General features: G+C 40.8%; 2 protein-coding genes across 3 annotated transcripts in view; both read right to left on the reverse strand.

Moving 5' to 3' along the window:
• Positions 1 to 1,222: 1,222 nt before the first annotated feature.
• Positions 1,223 to 11,952, reverse strand: LOC119858330. Of its 2 annotated transcripts, XM_038408691.2 has the most exons (7): positions 10,992 to 11,952; positions 10,525 to 10,637; positions 8,332 to 8,399; positions 6,487 to 6,601; positions 3,622 to 3,734; positions 2,679 to 2,793; positions 1,223 to 1,718 (listed from the first exon to the last, which is right to left on the reverse strand). In XM_038408691.2, the coding sequence occupies exons 2-7, from the start codon at positions 10,601 to 10,603 to the stop codon at positions 1,528 to 1,530; spliced, it is 681 nt and encodes a 226-aa protein (XP_038264619.1). In that variant the 5' UTR covers positions 10,604 to 10,637; positions 10,992 to 11,952; the 3' UTR covers positions 1,223 to 1,527. The 2 variants fall into 2 exon arrangements, with proteins under 2 accessions (XP_038264619.1, XP_043375037.1); XM_043519102.1 differs by lacking the exon at positions 10,992 to 11,952 and having other exon boundaries at positions 10,525 to 10,766.
• A 1,973-nt stretch (positions 11,953 to 13,925) lies between these two features.
• The window catches only part of MAT1A (methionine adenosyltransferase 1A), a 35,289-nt gene continuing 22,534 nt past the window's right edge, over positions 13,926 to 26,680 (reverse strand). The window contains exons 6-9 of the mRNA XM_043519125.1: positions 26,401 to 26,619; positions 22,967 to 23,150; positions 20,104 to 20,235; positions 13,926 to 19,407 (exon numbers count right to left, since the gene is read on the reverse strand). Of these exons, the coding sequence (XP_043375060.1) occupies positions 23,001 to 23,150; positions 26,401 to 26,619 (369 nt within the window). The 3' untranslated portion in view covers positions 13,926 to 19,407; positions 20,104 to 20,235; positions 22,967 to 23,000. The remainder of the gene's footprint in view (positions 19,408 to 20,103; positions 20,236 to 22,966; positions 23,151 to 26,400; positions 26,620 to 26,680) is intronic.

Consider the following 26,680-nt stretch of genomic DNA (forward strand, 5'->3'; position numbering starts at 1 on the left):
ATAAAATATAGAATTTTTAACAAAATGACCTTTTTAAAAAATGTGTCTACTTTAAAAATGTAATTAATATCTCATTGTTATCATTCCATATTCACTAAGTGGTCTTAGATTTGACACATAAGTGATCTCAGAATCTTCACGTAGATGGCCTTTGTTTTGTCATTTGGTTGGGGGGAGTTTTGCTCTTTAAGAGGGCTCAGGAGTGATTTAAGTGGTCTCAGTTTTGCTGAGTAGGGTGATTTTGGTATTTAAGTGGTTGCAGGGGTAACTTTTCCCAAGGAAGTTATCCCAATTTTGCCACTTAAATGCCAAAATCACCCCACTAAGTGGCAAAATTGAGACAACTTAAGTGAAAAAAGTAACCATACTGAGATACTTAAGTTAGCTCTTTAATGGGATGATTTATGTGGCACGCCCCCCCCCCACGACTTCTTAAGTGGCAAAAGTCTCCTAATGTGGCAAAACTGGAGTATCTTAAGTAGGAGAAGTCACCTCAGAGATAGCACTAATATGGTACTAGTAAGCACTAGATAGCACTAGTAAGACAACTAAAGTGGCAAAACTACCTCTCAGGTCCAATTAAATGGCAATCACATCCAAGACCACTAATGTGGAAAAAAATGGGACTCCCTGAGTGGCAAAAAAACACCTCTTAGACCACTAAAGGGGTAGAACTGGGAACATCTAAGTGGGAAAAGTCACCCCAAAGGCCACTAAAATGGCAGAAGCCACCACACTAAAATGGCAAAACAGGGGCCATTTAAGTGGCTAAAGTCAACCAAGAGACCACTAAAGGGAACACTAGTGGTAAAGACTACTTAAACAACAAAATCAGGGTCACTTAAGTGGCAAAAATAACTCATGAGACCACTAAAGTGGATGACACTAAGCTGGAAAGGGTTGTAAGCACTTTGGAGGACAGGATTTAATTTCAAAATGACCTTATAAAATTAGAGAATTGATCTGAAATCAACAAGATGAAATTCAATATAGATAAGTGCAAAGTACTACACTTAGGAAGAAAAAAACAAATGCACAACTACAAAATGGGGAATAACTGGCTAGGCACTAGTACTGCTGAAAAAGATCAGTCCAGGATTGTTAAACTGACATGAAGAAAGTTTGCGCTATCACTACTCATGCACTACCTGCTCCCTAGATAAAGAGAAGATTTCAGACTCCAAGGCTGTCAATTAAGCATCTTTCATCAGCACTGAACAAATTTAATCTACATAACCGAACACTTTCTTTATTACACGATACACATGTTGGGATATAGACCATATTGCCTTAGCTTCAGCTCTGAATTCTATGCAAACTCCATATTTGTGCGCATCTAAGGGCTGAAGTTAGTTCAAATGATGGACGTGCTTTTCAACCCTTCCTAAAAATGCCACATGTTCATTGATCTGAGAACTATCCCATTAGATTGATCTGAATTAACCTGCCTTTAGCTTTTAAAATATCCTATTGCAATTATAAATATAGTAACCCGCCTGCCTGCGCTATGTTTGTTGAACCATACACCTAGTTACCACACAACATACAATTAATTGCCATTTCACGTTTCTGAGAGACGTCCTTCTCAGCCTCAGCAAGTTCCCTGAAGAAGATTTCTATCTGCTCGCTTTCAGCAGTGGCATTGGCTATTGTTTGTTGACAGCACATGTGAGTGGGAAAGTATGCAGAATTGACTCCACTGACAGCAATTGGTGAGGCTGTAAAGACAAAAGGAGATTAATGACTAACCTGAAACCAGTGGACGAGGCATGGGATGGGAGTTTGGGTAGTGGCGCCAGAGAAACTAGATCCACCCCTACCAAGTGAAGCTCAGGAATAGCATTTGCTGTCTAAAATAAAGCTGCTCCTCTTTTTGACCCTCGCAATCAGCTCAAGTAAAAGTGAAATGAGTCTCCATATTTAAGAGTGGAACGCTTTCACCAAACACAAGAAGGATGGCCTTGTGGGCTAGGCACTGAAGTAAGACTTAATAAGTCTGTGTTCCATTCCTGGCTCTTCTCCAGACTTCGTCTGGTGACACAATCTCTCTAGTCTTCATCTGTAAATGGAAGATGATAATGCTTTCTGTGTGCTCCCCTTTGTCCATCTTATTTATTTAGACTCTTTGGAAAAGGAATTGCCTTTCATAGTGACTTGCACAACAGGTCCCCAGTTGGGTTCTTTGAGCACTACTGTAATATAAATGTCAATCCCTCCTACTAATATTATTCCATGCATTGATATGGATACACTATCTACAGAAGATGTTAGAATCCACACATTCATCATCAAGCACACAAGAACAAAGTAGAATATATGTTCAAATATAATGTCATAAAAGGTACCGCACACGGCAGGATGATTATTGGCTAATAAATGTGAAAAATGATCAAAGTTGAAACACAAAAACTCTCACATGACCTTTCCTTTACTGTGGGTTTAAAACTAACAGTATTTCTAAACCAGCAGTAAATAAAACAGTACTATTACCCATATTGGAATAATTGCTTATTAGAATTTTAGGAGTTTTCTTAAATCAGTGGCTTTCAACCTGTGGTTGAAATCTAAGATTTCCAAAGGGGTCCGCACCTCCATTTGAAATTTTTTAGGGGTCCACAAATGAAAAAAAAAGTTGCAAAGAACTGTCTCAAATAATAACATGTTTCAGAAATACTCACAGATACAATCAGCCAGCCTGTTTCCACCAACTAGTTCTGGTGTCCAGGAATAACCAGTAGACGGTCCACATTTCTCATATACCCTGCTTCGTCTCAGAAATCCAAAGTCATAACCCTTGTGTAACACACATGAAAGAAATTCTATGAATTAGATGACATCACTGAATATGTTTACTACAATAAACTGTAATGTTAGTCCACTGGATTTCAGTGAGAGTACTTGTGTTAATAAATGTATACATGTTTGCAGAATCAAGGACTTTGTTCATATATATGTGCAGTGACATATCAGTAATTACAATATTAATTGGCAAATTGGAGGGAGTCAGAAGAAAGTCAAAAAAAGGAATTTAAAAGGATTTGAAACTATGATGAAGAGAAAGGGAAATATAATCAGATGGCAGTTATGGGATAACAAACATTGGGAGGAAAGAACATTAAGGAGGCATGATTTAAGGTGTAAAATTAAGGAGTATTGACTTAGAACTAAAACAGGGGGAACAACAAGTTAAGTATCAGGACTCCATGAGACACAACGGAGGTGACTGAGGTGTTTAGAGTCCAACAAATCCAATAAAACCAAGCATAATGTAAAGTCATAATGCAATCTTCCTTCAGACAGGTCTAAAAAAATATACAGCACAATTCTGTTCTGCAAAATCCTTCCTATTCCAAGCATCATTCTCCCCAATACAGACAATAAATGCACAGCAATATATGGACATATGTTCATACAAAGATTAGGCTAAGGGTAACCTTCAAACTTAACACTATGATCTAAGCATTCAAAGATATCTGTGATGGGTACAGGAAAGAGCTAGAAAAGAAGAGGAGAGATAAGACTAGAGGAGGGGAGGTTTCAACACATACCTTTCGGGGTAGAAGGGCTACTGTATTAAAGCACTGAATTACTATAGTACTAACTGTAAAATGTATACAATACCTGGTTACACATTGGCTTGCAGTAGTGATCGCTGTCAATGCTGACACACACAAGACCACCATTTTTGGGAGCCTCTGGGACAGAGCAATTTTTTGACATGAAGGCCTGGCAAGCTTTAGAAAGAGAAAATAATTCAGAGCATTGGAAATTTGGCAACCTTACAAAATTATGCTATGTGTGACAGGGTCAGGCCAGATGGCTACAGGAGAGTTCAGGGAAGGAAGATATTAGCCTCAGGATAAGCAGGTCCCTCTTCCCCGGGTAACTGAGCAGGGGTTACTCAAGGTTAATTAGGACACCTGGAGCCATTTAAGAACCTACCAGAATGGATTAAAAGCCTTCCCCGCAGCCAGTCAGTGTGGGTGATAGGTGTTGTGAGAGGGAAGGTGAGCTGAGTGGTATGAAAGTTGACAAAGACCAGGGGAGAACCCCACAGGTATAGAGATTGGGGAGAAGCCCTACCCTAAATAGGAGCTTCTCCAAAGACCTGAAGAAAAGGACCCTGTCAGAGGGGAGAGACTGAGCCATGCATTTGGTGTGATGCTGCCATGCCTGGAAGGGCTATCAGAGACTAGGGGCTCTCCCTCCTCCAGCAGGAGGGTCAGGAGGAACCCTGTCCAAGCAAATAATAAGCCAAGGGGCATGGGGAAGTAACCCAGGGAAGCTAGCTAGTAACCCAGGGAAGATAGTAGCTAGCATGAGGCTGCTACTTGTAGGGTCCCTGGGTTGGGGCCCGGAGTAGAGGATGGGACTACCCCCCGCCCCTTTTCCTCTCACTGGATGTCTACCAAGGAGGCCAGAAGCCCCAGTGAAGCAGTGAGGGTCTAGCAGGCCCAGAAATGGGAAGGCCGCTTGGAGACAGAATTTACCCACCCACTATACACGGGAGGGTGGAATTCTGAGAGACAAGATGCTATCCTGACCCACTGCTGGAAGGAAGTGTAGGACCCACTGAGGCAGAGAAGAAGCCCTGCTACATATGATTGAAACAAGTCATAATTGCACTCAATGCAATTATCACCATCAAATCTAGGGGCCATATTCTCTTCCATGCTTCTGTCTCTATGTCTTGCTCAGGAGGCTCAGAGTTTCCACAGCACACACTTTCCACAAAAATATTAGTTTTGTCAAAAACACAATTTTCCATCGAAAACTGTTTTGATAGAATACTCTCGACCAGCCCTAACTGTTATGTTTTAAAAGTTCATCATGTTGTGCATGACTCTGGTTGGCATTTACAATCAGTGCAGAGAAAATTGAAAATATCACATTTAAAATAATTCAGATGTTACACAGTTTTATGGAAAATATGATAAACTGTCCATTCCTCAGTGCTACAGATTCAATAAACCTACTTACTGCAGCTACTTGCATTTCTTATAACATGAAAGGCTAGAAACATTTTGTTTTTACTGACATCTTAGGGTTTATCTACAGTGGTGCTGAAAAGTTAGTAATGTCCAGTTCAAGGAGACATACTCACACTAGCTCTGATCAAGCTAATGTGCTAACTAGTATGGCTAGTGTAGACACAGCAACACAAGGGGTGGAACCGGCAAGCTGCCCAAGTATGTACTTAAGGTTTCAGACAGGATCATACTCATTGTAGCTAGTCCCTCCCATTATTTGCACCACCATGGTTATATTTATATTTTTAGCATGCAAGGCTGATCAGAGCTAGTGTGGGTATGTCGACCTGAGCAGGAAATTACACCTTCCAGTGCCAGTGTAGACATTGTCTTAGATTCTGTAGAAAATGTGATCCCCAGAATAATACACTTCACTGCTTACTCAGGGGCATAACCCCAAGTTTGAAAACCTCTGATCTAAAGCCAAGTTGTAAACACTAATATACTCCGATTTTATGTAACTTGTAAAGAAAGGACTTGATGGGAGAAATGGACAGTACTGTTTCCAAAATCTCAGTAAACATCATTGCATCCTCTTGTGTGTTTGGACATGGTGAAGGAGGACAACTGGATCCAAGGAATATATATATCTGGAAGGAATCCATGTCCCCAACCAGGCCCATAGTGATCTAGACAAGGATGTATATACACACATGTGTGCAGTATGTGGAGCTGCATAGGAGAACATCTCTTGCCTCTCAGATGCCCTTTGCCTACTGCGGAGTGTCTAGAGGGCAGACGGAACTAATGAGACCCTGTTACCCTTACTGGGGTTAGGGACACTGGTGGCAGGATCTGCTTTTTCCCCTCTGTCCCCATTAAGGGGAGGGAGACCAGCAAGGGGACAGATCTACCTGTAGAAGAAGGGAGGCTGTTAAGGGACTCATAGCTTGGACAATTCTTCTCCAAATCCAGTTCAATATCTCTTGCTTCCTGGGTAGAAATTGAGGCAAGGCCTCTCTGAGGTTGCTGGCTCTACACCTCTGGCATTCTGGTCTGATTTCAAGGGTTAGGCGTTTGTGATGTCATTGACTAACCACATCTAAGCTTGCTTGTCTGAGGTCAAGGGACAAGCTGTTGTGAGATCACTGGTTCAGCATCTATAGCTTGCCAGGCTGTTGATTGCACAGGCCCCTGTGAAGTTTCTTAGGCCCAGATCTTAAAAGGTATTTAGATTTAGGCTTCAGTACCTTTGAGGAGCTGGGACTTAATCATGATTTTTTCCTGCTGCTTCCACTTCAGACCTGATAATTTCTCATTTTGTCAGCCAGCAAAGAGCAGGAGAGCGGGTTTTGGAAGAGCTGAAGAGGGTTGGATCTGACATTCTGGTTCAAGCCCATCCTTAATGATGCCCAAAGAATTCCTCTGGCTAATACACTATAAACATAGAGTCCCCTTCAAGTAAAAATGAAGATAAATAATAAAATAAAATTCCAATAAAAGGTAAAATCCTCACCTTTCCCTTGAACCTCTCTTAGGCGATCAAGTACCTGTTGCAATAACCATGCAAGGGAATTAATTTCAGTTCTCTGATCATCAGGAAGCATTTCAAGGAAGCACTGAGAAAACCTCTGTGGAGGGAGGAAAGAATGGATTGTTAGTGTGGGAAAGACTTATGAAATTCAGAGAAAAGAGAAATCTCATAGTGTTTTTCATTATCTTAACAAAGTTAATTTTTCCTAAAAATAATTAATCTAAACCTGAAATTTGAGTGCTTATAAACAAATCTGCATAAATAAATGCAGACACTATTGCCAGAGAGCACTGGGATATTGACCTTGGTTGTTTTATTTATACTATATATGTATAAGGATGTAAAAGTGATTTTAAGCACAATTATCCCCACTGCCACTACCACACAACCTCTGATGCCCTCAAAATTACACAGAATTTGCAAAGAGAGGTGAGACAATAAATCAGTCCAAATCTGGGTTCCGTCAGTTAGAATAACCATGCTTTGATTTCCTAATGGCCTAAGCGCTAAAGGTATGTCTACATTGCAATGTAAACCCAACAGCTGACTGGTATTGGGGAACCTGGGCTTACACATCTACAGTGTATTTTAACCCTATGTTAAGACTTTTCTAACCTGTGCTCGAACCTAGGGCTCTGGCATCCACACGCCAATGAGCAGACCCCCACAGTCCCTAGCATCCATCTCAAAATGTGGCCGCTCTTGCCCTACAACCATGATGCACTGTGGGAAAACTTTACTGCCTGCCCTGCTCGTTATCAGGAAGCAGCTCGCTTTCCAAAAGACTTGATTGGTTCGCTCTCCATTGTAAACCCAGGACGCTCTCTGATACGTGCTTGCAGATCAGTGATCAGAACAGAATGGGTTAATGCTGCCCTGAGCTACTCATTCACAGGGGGGAAGGAGTGGCTTCCATTTTCAAAAGAATGGATTGCAGATTGTTGGACTAGAGAAGACTAAAAAAATTGTCCCATGAAATTGTGGGATACTTCTGGAGATTCCCGGGACCCAAGACAAGCAGGGCTGCATCTACACTGCAAAGCAATAGGGCTCAGACCCTGAGTCCTGGTGTAATTCAAGCTCATACCTTCCAGGCCTACAGGTTCCCGGGACCCTGGGTCATCCCTCAGCTAGTACAATTGCAGTGTAGATGCAAGGGCAGTTAGGCTTGAGCCTGGGCTTAAGCACGGGCTTAAGTTGCAGTGTAGCCATACCCTAAGACTACTGTGGTGCCAAGGAGAACTGCAGGTGGCATGAGTGGAAGGAATAAAAAGCTGCAGTCCGTGGATTGTCAGCAGAACCACTCCTCAGAACTGCAGCTGTCCCTGTGGTAGGTGTGCTTCTCTGTGGTGAGAATGGAAAGAAGAGTAAATGTATTTGTTTATTTGCCTGCCCCATCCCAACTCCTCCATCTCCCTTCCTCTGCTCCACCCTTTCTCCACAGCGTGAAAGGAGTTTTCTGCACAGAATCCTGACATCCTGCCACACCATTTCTTCACTGAGTGATTTGCTCCTAATAATGTTGTTAGTCCACATAAAGATGAGGCACAATTCCATGCAGAATACTCCAGCCCATAGCTGCATTTACACTTGTCTTGTACAGTCTTACAGCTGAGATGCAAACTCCCATCTGTTTGATTAGTAGGCAACAGCTCTACCAGCTGAACTAAAAGGGACTCTCTTCATTCTGGTCTAGCCAAAAGGAACTGTTACAGACTAGTGTACAAAGTAAATCCCTGTTTTTTATACATCTTAAACCTCATCAACTCCAGCCCCATACATGCATACAGCTATGAGACCACAGAGTGTATAAAGCCAGGTCTTTACCTTCACCTGATGATTCAAATCACTTAAATCAGCATTTTTACAATTGGCAGTTCCAGCTTCAATAACATCTACAAACAAACAGCATATTTATCTGTTGATGCTTCTGAAAATCAAAAAAGTACATTTTCTCTGCCTGTTGAAATATCATAGTGGAGCACTACAAAAAGATGACGGGTGGACGTTGTTCTTATTATATTTATTATTACACACACATTTTTCCTCCATAGAGACTCATATCACAGGTACTAGCATCTGTTCTCAATATTATGACAACTAAAGAGACACTCAAACAGCATAGGCCCCATAATGCACTATTCTAAAAGGAAGTTAAATCCAAAGCAATGCCTTTAGTAGAGGATGACATCCGATGCAATTATTAATATTTTGCTTACCCCATTCAGGAATACTTTGTGACATTTGTGGGAGGTAGATTTGAGACCTAAACAGTAAACTGTGTCCTTTTACCACGAGACCAAATTCTGCTCTCAGTGACATGGGTGTAAATCTAGAGACAGACTATTAATTTCAGAGGTGTTATTGTAGTATTATGCATATGTAATTCAGATCATAATCTGGCCTATAAAGTGCATTGGGGAGAGAGGATTATTACTACAGTGGCTACTAAACTTTTGTCTTTGGAGACCTGGGTTTAAATCCTGGTTTAAGTCACAAGCAAAACTGAGCTTTGTTGGTTTTACCCAAATGTCTCCTCTGAGGGTACCTTCTAGCCCTCCAAGCCTGTGTATGCCAATATATTTGTTGGTCTAGTGAAAAATATCACAATACCTACCTTTAGGGTTGCTAACCCTCCAGGATAGTCCTGGAGTCTCCAGGAATTAAAGATTAAGTCATGTGATGAAACCTCTAGGAATTCAGCCAACCAAAGTCGGCAGCCCTACCTACCTTATCCATAGTTTTATTAGCACAATACTGTCTTTAGCCACAGGGTGAGATTTGGTCTAGTGCTGTGGGAGGCACAAGGCCCTCTGTGCCATCTAGTTAAGAATTCTAATGGTGCACACAGCTGTGTGTGGGGCCATCAGCATTGGGGTGAACTTCATCCTGAGTGGTTAAGTATGTGTAGTCCCTTTTGTGGGGGGGGGGGACAGAAAGATCTTAAAGGGACCCCTGCTGTCTCCCTGTTGCCCTGTGTAAAGTAAATCCCATAGAGACACCACAGCAGCTCCTACTTCACTCCCAGATCCCAGTCCCTATCTCACAGAGCATGTTTGAGAGAAAAGTGGTCAAGCCAGGGAATTCTTACCCCCCACCAACCTTGGGCTGCTTGATCCAGCCTTAATCAGCCAGGTGTAGGTTAGACTGAAGCTGCTTTAACTTACGCTGAGGACTGTTTTTGTCCCTGGCCATCCTAGGTGTAGATGGGGAGGTGTAAATGTTGCTTAAAGCCACCTTTACCCCCACCTCCCTCGCTTAGCTGCACAGAGGGCAGCTCAGACAGCCCCACAGCCCGGCCTTCTTGTTAACTCTTTTCCTTATGCATGACTAGTATATCTCCCTTTGAAATTATTGCTAGGTCCCTAGCTCACCCACTGTGGTTTTTAGATGTTGCTTGTAATTATTAGAATTGGGAGCACTGGCTGTTGGGAGTCTAAAAGGACAGGGAACAGGAAGGAGGGGGGAGGAGTAGAAGAGGCTGAGGGAGAGCTACTGAGGGTGCAGCAGCAGCTTGGAAAAGAGGTTTCCACTTTAAAAAATGAAGTCCTGTTGAAGTTTGTTAGTTGCCTGGCTACTACAACAACCACTCCCTCCCCTGAAAAGAAATGACAAACTTTATGATCACATTTGTCAGGGATAAATCTATCTTCAAGTCCCACTGTGAAGAGGTGACAAATGTAAAATATGTAAATAGGAGATTTAAAACAAACAAACCTTGCCTGTCAGACAAAGGGTGTCAAATAAATAATCTTTACCAGCACAGTAAGAATAAGCAAAGCAAAAAGAGCGGGGATCACTTTGTGTGTATTTTTGCAAGATCAGATGGTTATGGTTCAAATTCTAGCTTGGATAGCTGAGGTTATCAATTTTCAAATTCAAACCAACTGCAGGAGGTGCTCAAATACCCATTTTAGACACTACTTTGTCTATTTGGGTGCCTGAAGGTAGAAGTAACTGCCTATCTTAGGTTGAAAATTGTTTTCTGTAAGGTATTATTAAAGAATGGTCACAACTTACCTGTAACAAGCCATACTGCACTGATGAAAAACAGCATTTTCCAGAGCAGGTGGGAGTTGTACTTCATCTCTGCTACCATAGAGCAGGTAGTAGTTACTCTTTCCTTTCAAAGTCTAAAACAAAGGTGCAGGAAGCACAGACAAGGCTGTATTTGCACTGGATCACTGGTTATTTAGTTTGTGCTTTATCCAAAGTTAACAGTGTTCCTGTCATGGAGTATTACCCAAGCTGCTGGGAACCCACTGGAGACCCTGCCAGGAATGCATCTAGGAAAGATTTTTATTTACATGGTATTGGATAAGGGGTGCCCACAGTCCCTGCCACTGCTGCCACAACTGAGAAGTCCTCTGACTAATTCACTAGTTTGCTGTAAACGTTTTTATCACTTATTATTACTATTTTCTAATCTTCAAATGCCTGATATGTCACCTTTAAAAAGAAAAATCTCAAAAAAATGGCTCACTCACTTCTAGTTTTCACCCACTTTAGAGAAAATAGGCAAGACTCTCAGCTGGTTTTAGGATACTGCAGTTAGCTAAGGGCAAGAGGTAGTTGAATCATTCATGGAGTTAACTCTTTCGGGCCTGATTTTCCACTTCTTTCTGCCTTTGGTAGCAAGCTACAACAGTGCAAAGTGAGTGGAGAACTGCCCTAAATGCTACCACTGTGTAAGCAAGTGGATAATTCTGATTTGTTAGCATTTTGCACCTGCTTTGTACCTATGTAAATGGCTACACAAGTTCAAATACGGTGGAGAATCAGACCCTTTTTCTGGGAATCATTCACATATTAATTCTGATTTCTGGTATTTACTGGTAAGTTTTTGCCAAGTTCAGACAGTTTACAGACTAAAGTTTGTTAACAAATTGCTTGTTTTGACTATTTGTTATTCATTATTCATATTGTCTGATTGGTCAGCTAAAGTCACATAAGATTGATTCTGCTCCCTCATTGGGGGACTTTATAAAAAGATGAATAATTGATGGTAAATAGCATGTAATAAATTGCAAACAGCAAATACCCCTTTTTTCCCTGTGAAAAGAGCTATCCATGCAAAAAAAAAAGAAAACCCCACACACTCCAACTCCAGCCATTCCCAAAACTTCCATGCAAAGAAAAACCTGTTCACATTAATGAATGTGAGTAGCAAATTAAAAGGAACATCAGCATGCTGGACCCAGAGAGCCGCTAGGAATTTGAAGGGCTGTTGGAGAATACTGTTTTTGCAGGACTCCACCTGCTCTATTTGAATCACTCTGGTAATATGCAAAAAGCCCTTACTACCACCACATATGCAGTTGTCCCTTCTGTAGATAAAGAAAAGATGGCTTCAGCCTCCTGGATTGCCAAGCCAGCCCCTTTCACTAGTGCTAAATTCACCCTGATAAATCTTCTAGCATAGCTTTATCTAGATGTCTTTCATCAGTTGCTCATGTGACCTCCTGAGGCCCAGATCTTGATTTCAATGGGAGCTAAGCACCTAAATACCTTTGAGGAGCTGTGCCAACTTTCACAGCTCATGGGGAAACAAATACAGAAGCAATCTGTGAAAATGCTGATCATGGTTTTGATATATTACATGACTTCTGCCTATGGGTTTCCAGACCGACATAACAAACAAATGAGCTATTGTTTGCACTTTTATGGGAGCTTTGCAATTGACTTCAATGCTCTCAGGACTGGTTGTTTAGCGTGGGAGACTCTGAATGCGAGTAGGCCCCCGGCCAAGAGGAAGGGTAAGTATCTTAGCAAGGCATATGCCTCGGGCCAGATATTTTCAGGAATTAGGCACTGACAGACAAGGCGCCAGATCCTTCATCTCGCTCCAGCTGCTTTGTGCTGGTCTGACAAAGCAAACCAGCGACAATGCTAGTTGATCCAGTCAGCTCAGGCTTCCCCTAAAGTAACAGGAATCCCTGGATTCTCCATGACAATACTTCCGCACAGCCATGCTGTAGGAGTCTTCTCTCCAAGGTGTTCTGCCGGTGGAGTGTCTATGTCTTGGCACTCCCTAGCTGCTGGGACTCTCCCTTGGGGCCATAGACAGCTGGTGTAAGCTAAAGGAGCCCTGAGGCTGCTCTGGCCTGGGGATGGGAGGGTAAAGTTGGTGTATAGTCACCTTTGTCCCTCTCCCTTCCCTGTGTTGTGCCAACTTGAAGCAAGCTCAGGACCAGGACCTACAGAGTGTGATTTTCATAAATGCCTAGGAGCCAGATTTTAAAAGGTATTTAGGTGCCTAAAGATGTAGGTAGGCATCTAGAGGGATTTTGCAAAGTTAGGCACCTCACCGATTTAGGTTCTTAGGGAAAAAATCCCATGAGTTGTCTACCTGTATCTTTAGGTATTTAAATACCTTTGTAAATTTTAGCCTGGGGTGAAATTTTTGAAAGTGCTTAAGAAAACGAGAAGGCCAATTCTCACTGATTTTCAGTAGAAGCTGGGTGCCTAATACCCTTAGGTACTTTTGAAAATCCCACATTAACTGACTTAAGGCCACATTTTTAAAAGGTACTTTTGAAAATTCCAGTGAGTACCCATCTACATCTTGGGGCTGTCCATTAATTGACATATTAGGGTGGATAAGTGGATCCTTAATTTTGCATGTTTGTTTCAGTGTTATAAGCGGAGGGGGATCTTTGAAAATCACCACAAATGTGTTACAGAATTTATGGAAAGCTCTTTAAATGTCTAAATACCTTTACAATTCTGACCCTTAAGACCTATTTTCAAAAATTACTTATGCATTTAGAAGTAGAGCTACGTGAATAACTAATTTTTCAATACACTAGCATTTCCAAAACAGGAAAATTTTGTTTTGGGTCAAACTGAAATGTATTTTTTTGAAATTTTTGGTGAATCAAGAAGTACAACAAAAATTATTTTAGGGTCAAACAGAAACTTTTATTGTTGTGAAATAATTGAAATGTTTTGATTCAATTTCAATCATTTAAAAATATTAGGGATTTTTTTTAAATAACATTAAAGAAAATGTTAAACCAAAAGGTCTTCTGAACCAAAAAACTGAAACATTTAATCTGAAAATGTCAAAATGAAACATTTCAAATTTCTCAGATTTTTTTTTTACTGAAAGACTTTGTCAAAATCAATATAAATTTGCAAAATGGTTTTGGTGTCACCAGCTCTGCATTTTTCACTGAATTTTTTTTGGCAAAAAAAAACAATGTGCCTGTTCTAATGAGAAGTCTAAGTTTCATTGAGAAATCAATGGGACTTGGGTGCCTAAGTCACAGGTTCTTTTGAAAATTTTACCCCATGTGTGTAGCAGTTGTTTTCCTACAATTAATATTAACAGGAAATAGGATCCAGTTTATGACATGGGTTTTATTGATTCAAAACTACTGTACATTGAAACATGACAAAATAGAAATTAAACTCAGAGGCCCTTTGTTGTCTATCTATTTTTCATACACAGAACTAATAGGAAATGGATAAGGAAAGATGTCGACAGCACACAAAGATCTCAACAAATAAGACCGCTTGGAAGAGAAAGCAGAAAAATACTTTAATCACAAACATGCTTGGAGATGGATTTTCACATAAACGTCATAGGTGTAAAAATGTCACACAGACAGGCAGCTCTCTGATGAGCTACCTAATGGGGCTTTGAAGCATTCCTGCTACCCTCATTACCGCTCTGCAGTTGTCAATCACACAGGCTTTATCCCAATCTCATCATTACTGGTTTTGTCAGGTATATAGGCTCCATGGGCCAGATTCTCAGCTGGTGTAGATCAATGTAGTTTCATATTAGATTGATCCAGAATCTTTCTAGACAACTGTGATGTAGGCAATAAATAGCTAATTGAAATCAGTAGTGCTTTGGTGATTTACGCAAACTGAAGATCTGACCCTACATATTTTTAAACTTTAAGAACTTCTCCTTCTATATTTAGAAATTAATCCCTTGGTGATGATGCTCCACCCTGAAACCAGAGGTGGTATTTTATGCCAACAAAGGATATACATTTCTAGACATGCGAAATTGGGGCTCTCAGATGAAAAGAACCTCAGCTGGTCTGTTTTATTCCATGACATAACGTTCATTAGTATACGCAGAGTTTTAATTCTTCCCAGCAAATGAAGCCAAGAGATCTACTGACAGCCACTTGGTCACTGCAAGTAGTGGTGTCAAACTTTGAAAAGGGTTGGGGGAGTTGGGTCAAAGTGCTTGTGGGAATTGTGGGCAGGCTTAGCAGCTGGAAATTAGGCATGTGGAAGGGTTTGGCAGCTGAGAAAGCCAGCTCGGGCTGGGACCTTGTGACAGGGATACATTATGGACAGTACTGCTTATCTGCAGTACTGGTTACAAGTAAACTCAACTGCAATGTTAATATTAGTATTTCTACAGCACCTTTTACGCACAGATCTCAAACCTCTTCCCAGTCACAAATTCACACAGTCACCTCATAACACTCCTGTGAGATAGGAACATATTATTCCATTGCACAGACAGGAAAACTGACACAACTTTGACTTGCCAAGGATCACACAAGTAGGGCCAGGAATAGAACCCAGGATTCCTGATGCATACATTCCCCACTCTACCTACTAAACCAATCAAGAGGAAAGTTTACAAGATGGACAAAGAGAGGGTAGATGAAAGATTCACCCTTCTCATGGTTAGTCGTTATTCCCATTCCACATTTAAATAACAGTAAAAAGAAGCATGGGCATACAAAGTATCCACTATTATGAAGTTTAAGTTCCACATACAGAGAGGAAACCCAAAACTCAATCACAGTCTCCAATTGTGCTGGAAACAATTTTCTCCTGTCTGTACTAGCAGTTTAAACTGGTTTTCTCACTATTTATGATGGGACCCCCTGCTGACAAGTGATCTTAGCAACAGGTCAGTTTCCCGCAGACAGACTGGACTTCAGTATGTTCTTGAATCACACATTTAAAAGCAGTAGTGATAGGATATTCAAAAGAACAAAAGCAAATTAGTAAATGCAATTTAAAATATAAAGACTCATTTTCTAACATGCGTATAAATTTTTTCATGCAAACCCTGCTAGGTAAAATATATAATTGGCTCAGTGTTTTTATGTACCCAACATAAAATCCTTAGCAATTTTTATTTCTTCATGTAATGGGCTTCCCTTGCCCAGAACTGTTGCTACCATTTCCTATGAAGTAGCTTGAGTTGATCATGATGGGATCATGGCACTTTTATACGACGATGAGCAATTTTTTTATATGAGTTCTTTCTAGGATTGGGTGGGGTGTTCTTTGTTGGTGGTGGCTTACTCTCTCTCCCAATAATGATATAAATCATTAAGGTACTAAGCCAATGGTCAATGAAGGCAGTGGAAAGATCATGACTGCAGGCGAGGCTGCCTGTGGACTCCTGGTGAAGTTCCTGGCTGAAGAACAGGTGTAGAACTGCAATCTATTTTTGCATACTAATCCTGAGGTAAATAGAACAGGTCACTTGCTTGTTATTAGTAACTTCTATCTATTAGTAACTGTCTATCCTTGGGTGCAATGTAGGCCAATAAAGGTTCATGAGGTAGTCTTTGAAAAACTATAGCACTTTTTTTTGTAATAACTTAGCAGCAAAGCATGGCTTTTATTATCCAACTAAAGTTTCTTTGCAACAATTGGCCTTGTGGGCTCCTTAGTATGGAAATCAATGAGAGCAGGACCAGATCCTGTAATGTAGTGGATCACCTTATATTGCACTGCTAGGATAATCTGACTTTACAATGGAAAAATCATCCAGGGAAGATCAACCAGGGTAAAGATGATCTCCCTACAGCAGAACCTATGTAGGGGCTCTTATGCCACTCACCCTCAGTGCTCCTAACATAGCAAGGAAGAGAGGTAGTGGCTGGAGGAAAAGGGACATAGCCAGGGTGCTCCCGTGCTACTGTAATACCGACAGACCCTGGTCGTCAGCAGGTGGGATCGAACCTTGGGCCTCTGGAGCTTAGTGCATGAGCCTCTACTGCATAAGCTAAAAGCCATATGGCTGTTAGCTAATGCTGTAGAGTAGACTCATTAATCCCTCTCTTTCTAAGTGGTCCCAGTGCCAATAGATGGGACAGAACACCACACCCAGAAGGTGTGTGGGTTACACTATCACCAGTCCATAGCCCATTTTTGGACCCTCAGGGCCAGTTGCAGATAGCATAAGTTAAAGCAGGCCTTGGGCTCTTCCAACACAGCGCAGGGAGTGGACTTTACAGAGTTGCAACATACCTAGCCCTGGCCCCTGGCACTCAGTCTGAGTCCTTTTTATCCTGGGCATCATAACTAGCCATAGGGCAGCTGAAGCTCAAAAAATGCAATCAAATTCACCTGTGTGAGCTCATGGTCTTCAAATGATGCCCTCAGGTACACCTGCATAGCCCCATTAGTCCTGAAAGGATTTTCACTGGTGGCAGTGAGGGTGTAATATGAAGGCAATGGAGTAGCACAGGTGTATTCCAAGGTGTCATTTGGCCTCTATTACTAGTGATGGGATGGAAAAAAACCAGCTTGCCTTTCTGAGCCTGGGCAGAATTTTTGGGGCTAGCAGTTACAAATAACAATTTAATTTACAAACTGTGCAAATCTGATCTGGAAATCAGTGAATCAGACTGACTACAGAACCCCACTGTGCCTTTTTTGGCCAAATGACTCTTTTACGTGCAGCTGCACTTGGATGTTTTCCTACCAAAGGGCAAGCATTTGTGTGGCTAGAGGACACGGATTAATGGTCTGATTTCTTTTTTCTGAAGACATGGGTTCCAAGCCACACGCACAGAAACAAATAGTTTTGGGGTTGTTTTTTTCATTCTAGCTGGTACACATTGCACAATCTAGCACAGATGCTGAAGAGGGGAGGCTTGTTCCTTGAATAGGAAGGAGGCATGTTGAATTTGAGATGCACTGAAAGGGGAGAAGTTTGCACAATACCTGGCTAAATCATGCCTACTGTTAGCCAGTGCTATTAGTTCTTTATTTTAATGATCACCAAACTTAAACACATAGCTATGAGTCAGGTATTAGATTATTCCAACTGCTTCCCTTTTCAGAATAAGTCAGGAGACTGTATGCAAAGAAACTGCATTCCCCTGAAGCAAGTTTCTCCAATGCAGAAATCCCATGCAAAGGCCACCTAACCCCTTAATCCTTATGTGAATTTTGAGTGGCATTTTGGGTCAATCCCTGAAGCAGCATTAATTTCACTCTTGGTGCCTACTACATCAACATGAAATGGTGACAGAGGACCAGAGCCTGATTTCATTGAAGTCAGTGAGAAAACCCACCCATGATTCCAATATAACCAAGACTGTCCCGAAGTCCATTGCAGAAATGGACTAATCCCATTTCCTTTCACTCACACTTTAAGACAACACAGTATGTGGGTCCACAAACGACACGCTCTCCCTCAACCAGCTATTGCCTGGATCACAGAGATCCCACGTCTACATTTTGTAAGCAGAGCTGCTAAAGTAAAAAGCAGTTGGTGACTTTTAACTTTGGCAGTAACATGTACACAATTCAAGCTATTCTGGAACACTGCCTAGAGCCAAGTGTTTTCTACAGATGTTAGACTTATAAACCTAGGGTGGGTAGTACTGCCATCTAGCGGATGACTCAATCATAGTCTTTCAATTAAAGATGCTGTCAAATTTGGTAGATCCAAATTTTAACATATAAGGACCTTTTATTTTTATTTCCAATGCCTTCTGGTTGTTTTATATGCATATTTTGTCCCCATATAGCATTCAATGTCAAAAATCAAAGCCTTGAGCCTACCACTAGTGAGCAATGCTCCAATAGCAAACCATTGTGTGCATAAAAATAACGACAGCACATTTCAATAAAGAAACAGATCTCAGTGTCATTCTCCCAAAGGGCTGTTGTTACAAACACCAGTGGGAGAAAAATATCTCCATAAATTGTGGATGATACCTTGACATCATGCCTTTAAAAATCTATTAAAATAGGGTACGAACAGCACGCTGCTCTACAGTGTTTAAAAGCACTGTCACTACTAGGCAGTGTTCATATTAGCACAATCCAAGAGAAGCCAATGGAGCTCTAATGCCATACATTGGGATGAGCCACTGACTCCAAAATTTGATGTGCTAAGATGTAAACACATAGAAAGCCCCTATAAAGTACATAGTAGCTAAAAGCTTTTTGCTGCAAGGTCAGTATAGAAGAAAAAGTTTGAGTCACCAAATCATAGCTGATTGGAACACTGTGGAAAGCAGAGATAAGTAGTGAAGGAGGTCTAAGCACCAACAACATCCTTTAAAGGAGCAGCTATGTCGCAGTTACATGATAACGAATCCCTTCCGAGCAAAATGCCCCATAGTTGTATGCAATACCAGATCCTATAAGAAAACTGTCCCCCCCACCCAGATTTCCTAGTGTCCAGTCAGGGTGAGGAGACCTAGTGCTCCTTAGCTAGACTCATGAGGAATACCTTTTTTTTTTAAATGTAAGATCACACTGTAACAGAGTTGAGGCCCAAACGCTGGTTTGTATGTCCTTGTCAGATTTTGCCTTTGTCAGTGGAACCAACACAGCAGCAGTAAAATAAACTGTATTGTGTCTCCTTGTGACAATAAAAAGACAATAAAAAGATGCCTTTGGCATCTTTGACAATGAAATAGGATAAGGCATTGAGAGTAAGAATTAATTCCCATGAAAATATCCTGTCCATTTAAAATCTGAAATTCCTTGAGCTGATTTCTGCCAACATCTTATTGACTAGTAGAATCCTCTTCACTTCTGCTTTAGGAATGGACCCATTATTATTGAAACACAAGTTTCTTAGGCACCTCCCATGAAAATTCATTTCTTCCAAAGTGACCGTAACAGGCAGTCTTCTGATAAATTGGCTTCTTTAAATCCAAATCCCTTAGTGTTCAAGAAAAAGAAAAGAAAATAGTGTTGCACTTTAGACTAAACTATAAATCATTGAAGGTCTGCTGACTGAGGCTAGTTCCTCCTTTCAGTCCAGCAAGTGGGCTGAATTTTGGAAGTGCAAATGTACCAATGAACTTGTTTTATGGAATAATGACCATGAAAGTGGCTATAAGGGTTAGTCTGAAGCCTATTGGGGTCAGACTCAAAACCCATTGAAGTTTATGGAAATTTTGACCCAATTTTCAACGAAATATTTGTGAAAAATAGTCTCCATTTCTCAAACAGCTCTAGTAAAAATGAGATAACATTACTAGGAGCCAAAACTATTTCCACAACACATACTACAGAACACACACAGGTAGCTGTAGTAACCCCTATGCAGGGCCAAATTCTGAGAGGGGCTGAGTACCTGCTGAGAACACAAAACTCCAGCTGAAACCACTGGGAGTTACATCTGGCTTCTTATAAGATCTGGAATACTGTTAGGTCCAGAAATAGTTACAGTTTGTGTACACAGGTGAAACATCTTTTTTGTACTATAGGGACCAATACTATATTAGAAAAGAGGTTGGACAGGCTGATTTAATAGCTCTTTTCCTTCTGTAACCTCTATACTTCTTTGAGAGGAGTTCCAGGAGGTGTTCACTCTGATTGTTCCATATACATGTGCTCCTGCAACATGCTTACCTGACAATGACTCCGGGTCGAAGGTCAAAGTTCTTGTGCACAATGTCCAGTAGCTCTTTCTCTGTTCTCTGAGAGGTTCCATAAGTGAACAATGAAATAGAGAGGGGTTGAGCAACTCCAATGGCATAAGAACCTTTGGCAGACAAAGCAATAGTTAGAAAACAAGGATGGAGCCTCATATGGCCAGCAGGACATGTGACAGAACAATGTAGTATCAGAACACCCTCCTCCAACACAGCAAGAAGAACCCCTAATGGGGATAGTCGATACAAGACGACTGATGGACCCAGTAAATATCCAGAATTACCTCCTGTAAAATGTAAACTATCCAAAAAGTCCAGGCCTGAGGAAGCTACTATGCTGAAAAGCCCCAGTGACTATGATCTTGAACTAAGCAGAAGATCTTATAAGAAGCCAGATGTAACCACGGAGGTGGTGCCTTTTCAGGCAAAGGTTATACAAAGAAGAAGTGGGGCCGCTAAAGGATGAGGATGGAGTGGAGGTTAAGGATAATCTAGGCATAGCCCAATATCTAAACAAATACTTTGCCTAAGTCTTTAATAAGGCTAAAGAGGATCTTAGGAATAATGGCAGCATGACAAATGGGAATGAGGATATGGAGGTAGATATTACCAAATCTGAGGTAGAAGTGAAACTCAAACAGCTTAATGGGACTAAATCGGGGGGGGCCCAGATAATCTTCATCCAAGAATATTAAAGGAATTGGCATCTGAAAGTCCAAGCCCATTAGCAAGAATTTTTAATGAATCTGTAAACTCAGGAGTTGTACCGTATGATTGGAGAATTGCTAATAAGTTCCTATTTTTAAGAAAGGAATAAAAAGTGATCCGGGTAACTACAGGCCTGTTAGTTTGACATCTGTAGTATGCAAGGTCCTGGAAAAAATTTTGAAGGAGAAAATAGTTAAGGACATTGAAGTCAATGGTAAATGGAACAAAATACAACATGGTTTTACAAAAGGTAGATGATGCCAAACCAACCTGATCTCCTTTTTTGAGAAAGTAACAGATTTTTTAGACAAAGAAAACGCAGTGGATCTAATTACCTAGATTTCAGTAAGGCGTTTGATACTGTGCCACATGGGAATCATTAGTTAAATTGAAAAAAGATGGGGATCAATATGAACAGCGAAAGGTGGATAAGGAATTGGTTAAAGGGGAGACTACAACGGGTCCTACTGAAAAGTTAACTGTCAGGATGAAGGGAGGTTACTAGTGGAGTTCCTCAGGGATCAGTTTCGGGACCAATCTTATTTAATCTTTTTATTACTGACCTTGGCACAAAAAGTGGGAGTGTGCTAATAAAGTTTGCAGATGATACCAAACTGGGAGGTATTGCCAATTCAGAGAAGGATCGGGATATCATACAGGAGAATCTGGATGACCTTGTAAACTGGAGTAATAGTAATAGGATGAAATTTAATAGTGAGAAGTGTAAGGTTATGCATTTAGGGATTAATAACAAGAACTTTTGTTATAAGCTGGGGACGCATCAATTAGAAGTAACAGAGAAGGAGAAGGACCTTGGAGTATTGGTTGATCATAGGATGACTATGAGCTGCCAATGTGATATGGCTGTGAAAAAAGCTAATGTGGTTTTGGGATGCATCAGGAGAGGTATTTCCAGTAGGGATAAGGAGGTTTTAGTACCGTTATACAAGGCACTAGTGAGACCTCACCTGGAATACTGTTTGCAGTTCTGGTCTCCAATTTTTAAAAAAGGATGAATTCAAACTGGAGCAGGTACAGAGAAGGGCTACTAGGATGATCCGAGGAATGGAAAACTTGTCTTATGAAAGGAGACTCAAGGAGCTTGGCTTGTTTAGCCTAACTAAAAGAAGGTTGTTAGGGGAGATATGATTGCTCTCTATAAATATATCAGAGGGATAAATACAGGAGAGGGAGAGGAATTATTTAAACTCAGTACCAATATGGACACAAGAACAAATGGGTTTAAACTGGCCACCAGGAAGTTTAGACTTGAAATTAGACAAAGGTTTCTAACCATCAGAGGAGTAAAGTTTTGGAATAGCCTTCCAAAGGAAGCAGTGGGGGCAAAAGATCTATCTGGCTTTAAGATTAAACTCGATAAGTTTATGGAGGAGATGGTATGATAGGATAATGTGATTTTGGTAAGTAATTGATCTTTAAATATTCATGGTAAATAGGCCTAATCCCCTGAGATGGGATATTAGATGGGTGGGATCTGAGTAACCCAGGAAAGAATTTTCTGTAGTATCTGGCTGGTGAATCTTGCCCATATGCTCAGGGTTTAGCTGATAGCCATATTTGGTTTCGGGAAGGAATTTTCCTCCAGGGCAGATTGGAAGAGGCCCTGGAGGTTTTTTGCCTTCCTCTGTAGCATGGGGCACAGGTCACTTGAGGGAGGATTCTCTGCTCCTTGAATTCTTGAAGTCACAATTTGAGGACTTCAATCCTCAGAATTTCAATCCACCTAGCTCAGACATAGATGAGGTTTTTCGTAGGAGTGGGTGGGTGAGATTCTGTGGCCTGCATTGTGCAGGAGGTCAGACTAGATGATCAGAATGGTCCCTTCTGACCTTAGTATCCATGATTCTATAAGATCTTTCTCCTGATCTTCCTTTTAAACTCAGTCCAGCTTCAAGCTAAGCTTCCAGAATTCCATAAACTTCTGATTTCTCCCCGCCTGCCCCATCGCAGACTAACCAAGGCCAGGATAGCTTGAGAAGTGCTGGCCACCTCATCAGCTCTGTCCCTCACAAACCCATATTTCTCAGGTATATTTTTCAGGGAAAAGGCAAAAATGAAAAGTGTTTTAAAAAAAAAAAAGGCAAAAATCAATAAGATTCAAAATGGAACATACTTGAACCAGAACACGATGACACAGCCCGGCTTTCACCAATGACTTGGCCACCAGCGGGCTGCATATGCTGCCGACCGGTCCACCTTTGTATAATCTTTGCCTGAAAAGGCACCACCTCCGTGGGCTCCCCATCCTCCATAAGTGTCCACAATGATCTTTCGACCAGTAACGCCAGCATCGCCCTGTGATATTCAAACAAGCGTTAGCTCTCATGCTTTATTAGCTCATAGCTTTTTTGTGAAAAAATAATTCCACTATTTCACTATCATGTTATTATACTGGCTCCAAGGAATGAATGCTTAAAATGTCTGATGAATACAGTAATTTCCTCACAGACAAAGAGACTTCTAGAAAGCAAGATAGTGAGTTGTGCATTCTTGAGGTGCAACTGTAGCAATGAATTTACTGGTATCTCATTGAATTACCATGACAGTGGGTGACTATGTAAGTTCTTTTAGGGCCAGATTCCAAGCCCACTAGAATTAATGGAAAACTCCCACTGATTTCACTGAGCTTTGGATCAAAACATTAATAAGAAGCATTTAGAGGTCAGGCAAAGAGGTTGCAAGATGGCTATTTCTGCCAGCACTATTTCCTAATGCCTTTTTCAAAGACAAATATTATAAGCTTTCTTAGCTGCCACCAGATCCCAAATATCTGCTTAAAAATTACTTTTATACTAGAATTAAACTGAAAAAAATGCATCTACTTGCAAGATAAAAAGTTCCATTGACGTCAATAGGAGTTTTTCCATTGACTTAATAGAAACAGGATCAGGCTCTATTACTTTGGATAAGATCTAAAGCTGGGTGAATAATTCAATAAATACTGTATTTGATTTCCTCACACATGTTCACAATTTAAAATGAACCAACTCACTTTCAGGTGGTTTTATTTTTACTCTTGGGATATGTTGGTATTGTTATTAATAATAATTTGTATCATGGCAGCACCCACAGATCTTAGTCAGGACTGAGATCACATTATCCTGGGTGCTGTGCAGATATCCAGAAAACACAGTCCTTGCTTCAAGGATTTCACAGTCTAATTTAAGACGAGGATGCAACAAATGGGAGTAACAGAGTAACTGGTGAAGGAGGAAGAGGCTAACAGTGACAGGAATATGAGGCTATCTAAACTAGTTATGCACATGACTTGAGGGTTCTTAGTCATTTAAATGTATGATTATTATGTATATTAATGAAAAAATAAAACAGACAGTAGTAATCCCCACTGACCATCTACACAGCTACCTTGAACACCAGTGCTTACAGTGAGCAGTTAATATTCCTATTCGAACTCATCAAGTCCCATGGTATTCTTACTGCTCCCAGATTTGCTGAGTGCTTAAATACTTCCTGAGTGAGGAAATTTAAAATGTAGTTTGTATTTTTGTGTGTGAACTTTGAAATTCTCTTTATAGAGAATTCAAGACAGTAAAACTCAATCACTAGAATATTTGCAGATAGGAAATATAAAAGGAGAGCTGAAGCTTTACTTAGAAAGATTGTGCAAATATTCACAGAAAATCTTTGGGTGTTTGCCCAGTTCTACTAAGAAATTTCTGAATGACAGAAAATGGAATTACAGCTATCTGAGCTTGAATATAAGCTCTCTCCCCCTAAGAATCTTCTGTTAGATCCTGTAGTACATTCAGAATTTAGGCTTGGGGTAGCACATTCAGTTGCAGTGGGAATGATTGGGATGTCATGAATTTAGCATTATTCTGACTTAACTGAAGGATCAGATAAGAGACTATGAGATGTGTAATTGAGAGACAATGTATTCAAGCACAGATCTCTTTTAAGGTGATAAAAAGAGCTCACATATATTTGTAAATGTTACACAGTGTGTAGTCATGCTTTAAAAGGGGATTGTAATGTAATCAAGGAGCCACTGAGTGCTGCTGCTGTTGGGAAAATGGTATTTAGAAGTTTCATTATAACTTGGCATTCATCATAGCTCTTAAATTGCCAAGGCCAACATGAAGTCATCATTATCCATGAAAATGTGAGGCAAAGAGTCCAAATGAGGTAAGCAACATAGACATTGCTGAGTCATCGTTAACAGCTTTTGATTCCCTATAAGCCTGCCATCCATAGCTAACCATTTCTAGTTTTGTTGCCATTTCCTTTTTTGGGGTGTTCTGTCTATGAAAGGGTAGAGTCATAGAAGTAGTAGTATTATAGCTGCGTTGGTCCCAGGAGACGAAGAAGAAGAAGAAAGAAGAGCTCTGTGTACTCAAAAGCTTGTCTCTGTCACCAACAGAAGATGGTCCAGTAAAATATATTACCTCACCCACCTTGTCTCTCTAAAAGAAGAACGTAGGCATTTATGTTGGTTGCCACAATGAGCTGCATATCATTATTTATAGGGCCAATATTTGTCAATGCTGATGGTGCTTGTTAGACCGTTAATACTGCACAGCTTGTTTTATTAGTCATATTATTAACTGACCACTTCTAATCTACATTTCTCGTATGGGTTATAGTACAATGATGAACTAACTTTGGCAACATGCTTTATACCCCAGTGTACTGGTGCTTAGATATTATGGTAACAGCCACCCTAGAAATACCTGAGATAGGTTTCAATAAAGTGAATGAATTTCAACAATGAAGGATAAGTAGGTCTGTTTGGAATAGACAGATAATTGGCCCTACAGTCAGGAGTGTCCCTGGTAAGAGGATATGGTGCTGGCCTAGTTATGCAAGGAAGCATTATAGGGGGAAGCGGAACAAACAATGGCCTAGGAAGATGTTTTTCACAAAATCTGGACTAAAGGCCTGGTCCTGCAATAGTGAAGTCGATGGGAATTTTGCCATTGACTTTGATGAATGCCACATCAAACTCTAAATCCTGGCTCCTAAGCCTTAACCCGGCAAATCTCTCCCTCCCATTCTCCTCTTGGACAAACCTGGCTAGGGTCTGATTTTCAGAGGTGCTAAACACCCGCAGCTCTCATTGATTTCAACTAGAATTGTGCGTGCCAAGCACCTCTGAAAAGCAACAGTTGCTAAATGTTTGGCTATCCCTTTTACTTCACTGAGTGTTTTGCCTGAGAAAGGACTGAGGGCCTGATCTTGTGAGATGCTAAACGCAATGGGATTTAAGGATGCCCAACACCTTGCTGGGCTGGACACTGAATATGCAAAGCAGGACTTGGCCCAACTTGCTTATATATATATAAAACATAACCATGCCCTCAGAGGTTTCTTTGGAATCCAGTGCATTAAGGCCTTGGTCTCGCTCCCATGTAAATTAGTGGTGAAACTCCCATTGGCTCCAATGGTGCAGGACAGGTCTCTTAACATATGTTTAGTCTGTGCCCTTCTGTGAGAAATACAGGCTGAGGACACAAGTTAATCTGTAGAACAATATGATGGGAAAAGGAAAACTGGCAGAAGGATCAAAAGAATACTAAACACACACCTGTGGCCCCCCAATGACAAAACGCCCACTGGGCTGAAGGTGGTAAATTGTTTTCTCGTCCAAGTATTTGGCAGGAACGACAGGTTTAATCACACAGTCTCTCAGGGTTTTGCGCATGTATTCCAGTGAGATAGTTTCATCATGCTGCACAGATATCACAATGGTGTGAACACGGACCGGGATGACGGCTCCATTTTTCTGGGTATACTGAACAGTGACCTGAATAGGAACGAGGGGGTAAAAGAAACAGCTGTATGCTACATTACCATATTGTTTATAT

This window comes from Dermochelys coriacea, chromosome 7 (genome assembly GCF_009764565.3).
Source record: "Dermochelys coriacea isolate rDerCor1 chromosome 7, rDerCor1.pri.v4, whole genome shotgun sequence".
Lineage (NCBI taxonomy): Eukaryota > Metazoa > Chordata > Testudines > Dermochelyidae > Dermochelys > Dermochelys coriacea.

What these genes read in the sequence shown, in the direction of transcription:
- LOC119858330 (XM_038408691.2), bottom strand. Translation starts at nt 10,603, where the DNA reads ATGGTAGCAGAGATGAAGTACAACTCCCACCTGCTCTGGAAAATGCTG. An exon ending in TGCAGTATGGCTTGTTACAG is followed by an intron (nt 8,400 to 10,524) that starts GTAAGTTGTGAC and finishes GTTTGTTTGTAG; the next exon opens with ATGTTATTGAAGCTGGAACT. An exon ending in GCAAGCCAATGTGTAACCAG is followed by an intron (nt 2,794 to 3,621) that starts GTATTGTATACA and finishes GTGTTACACAAG; the next exon opens with GGTTATGACTTTGGATTTCT.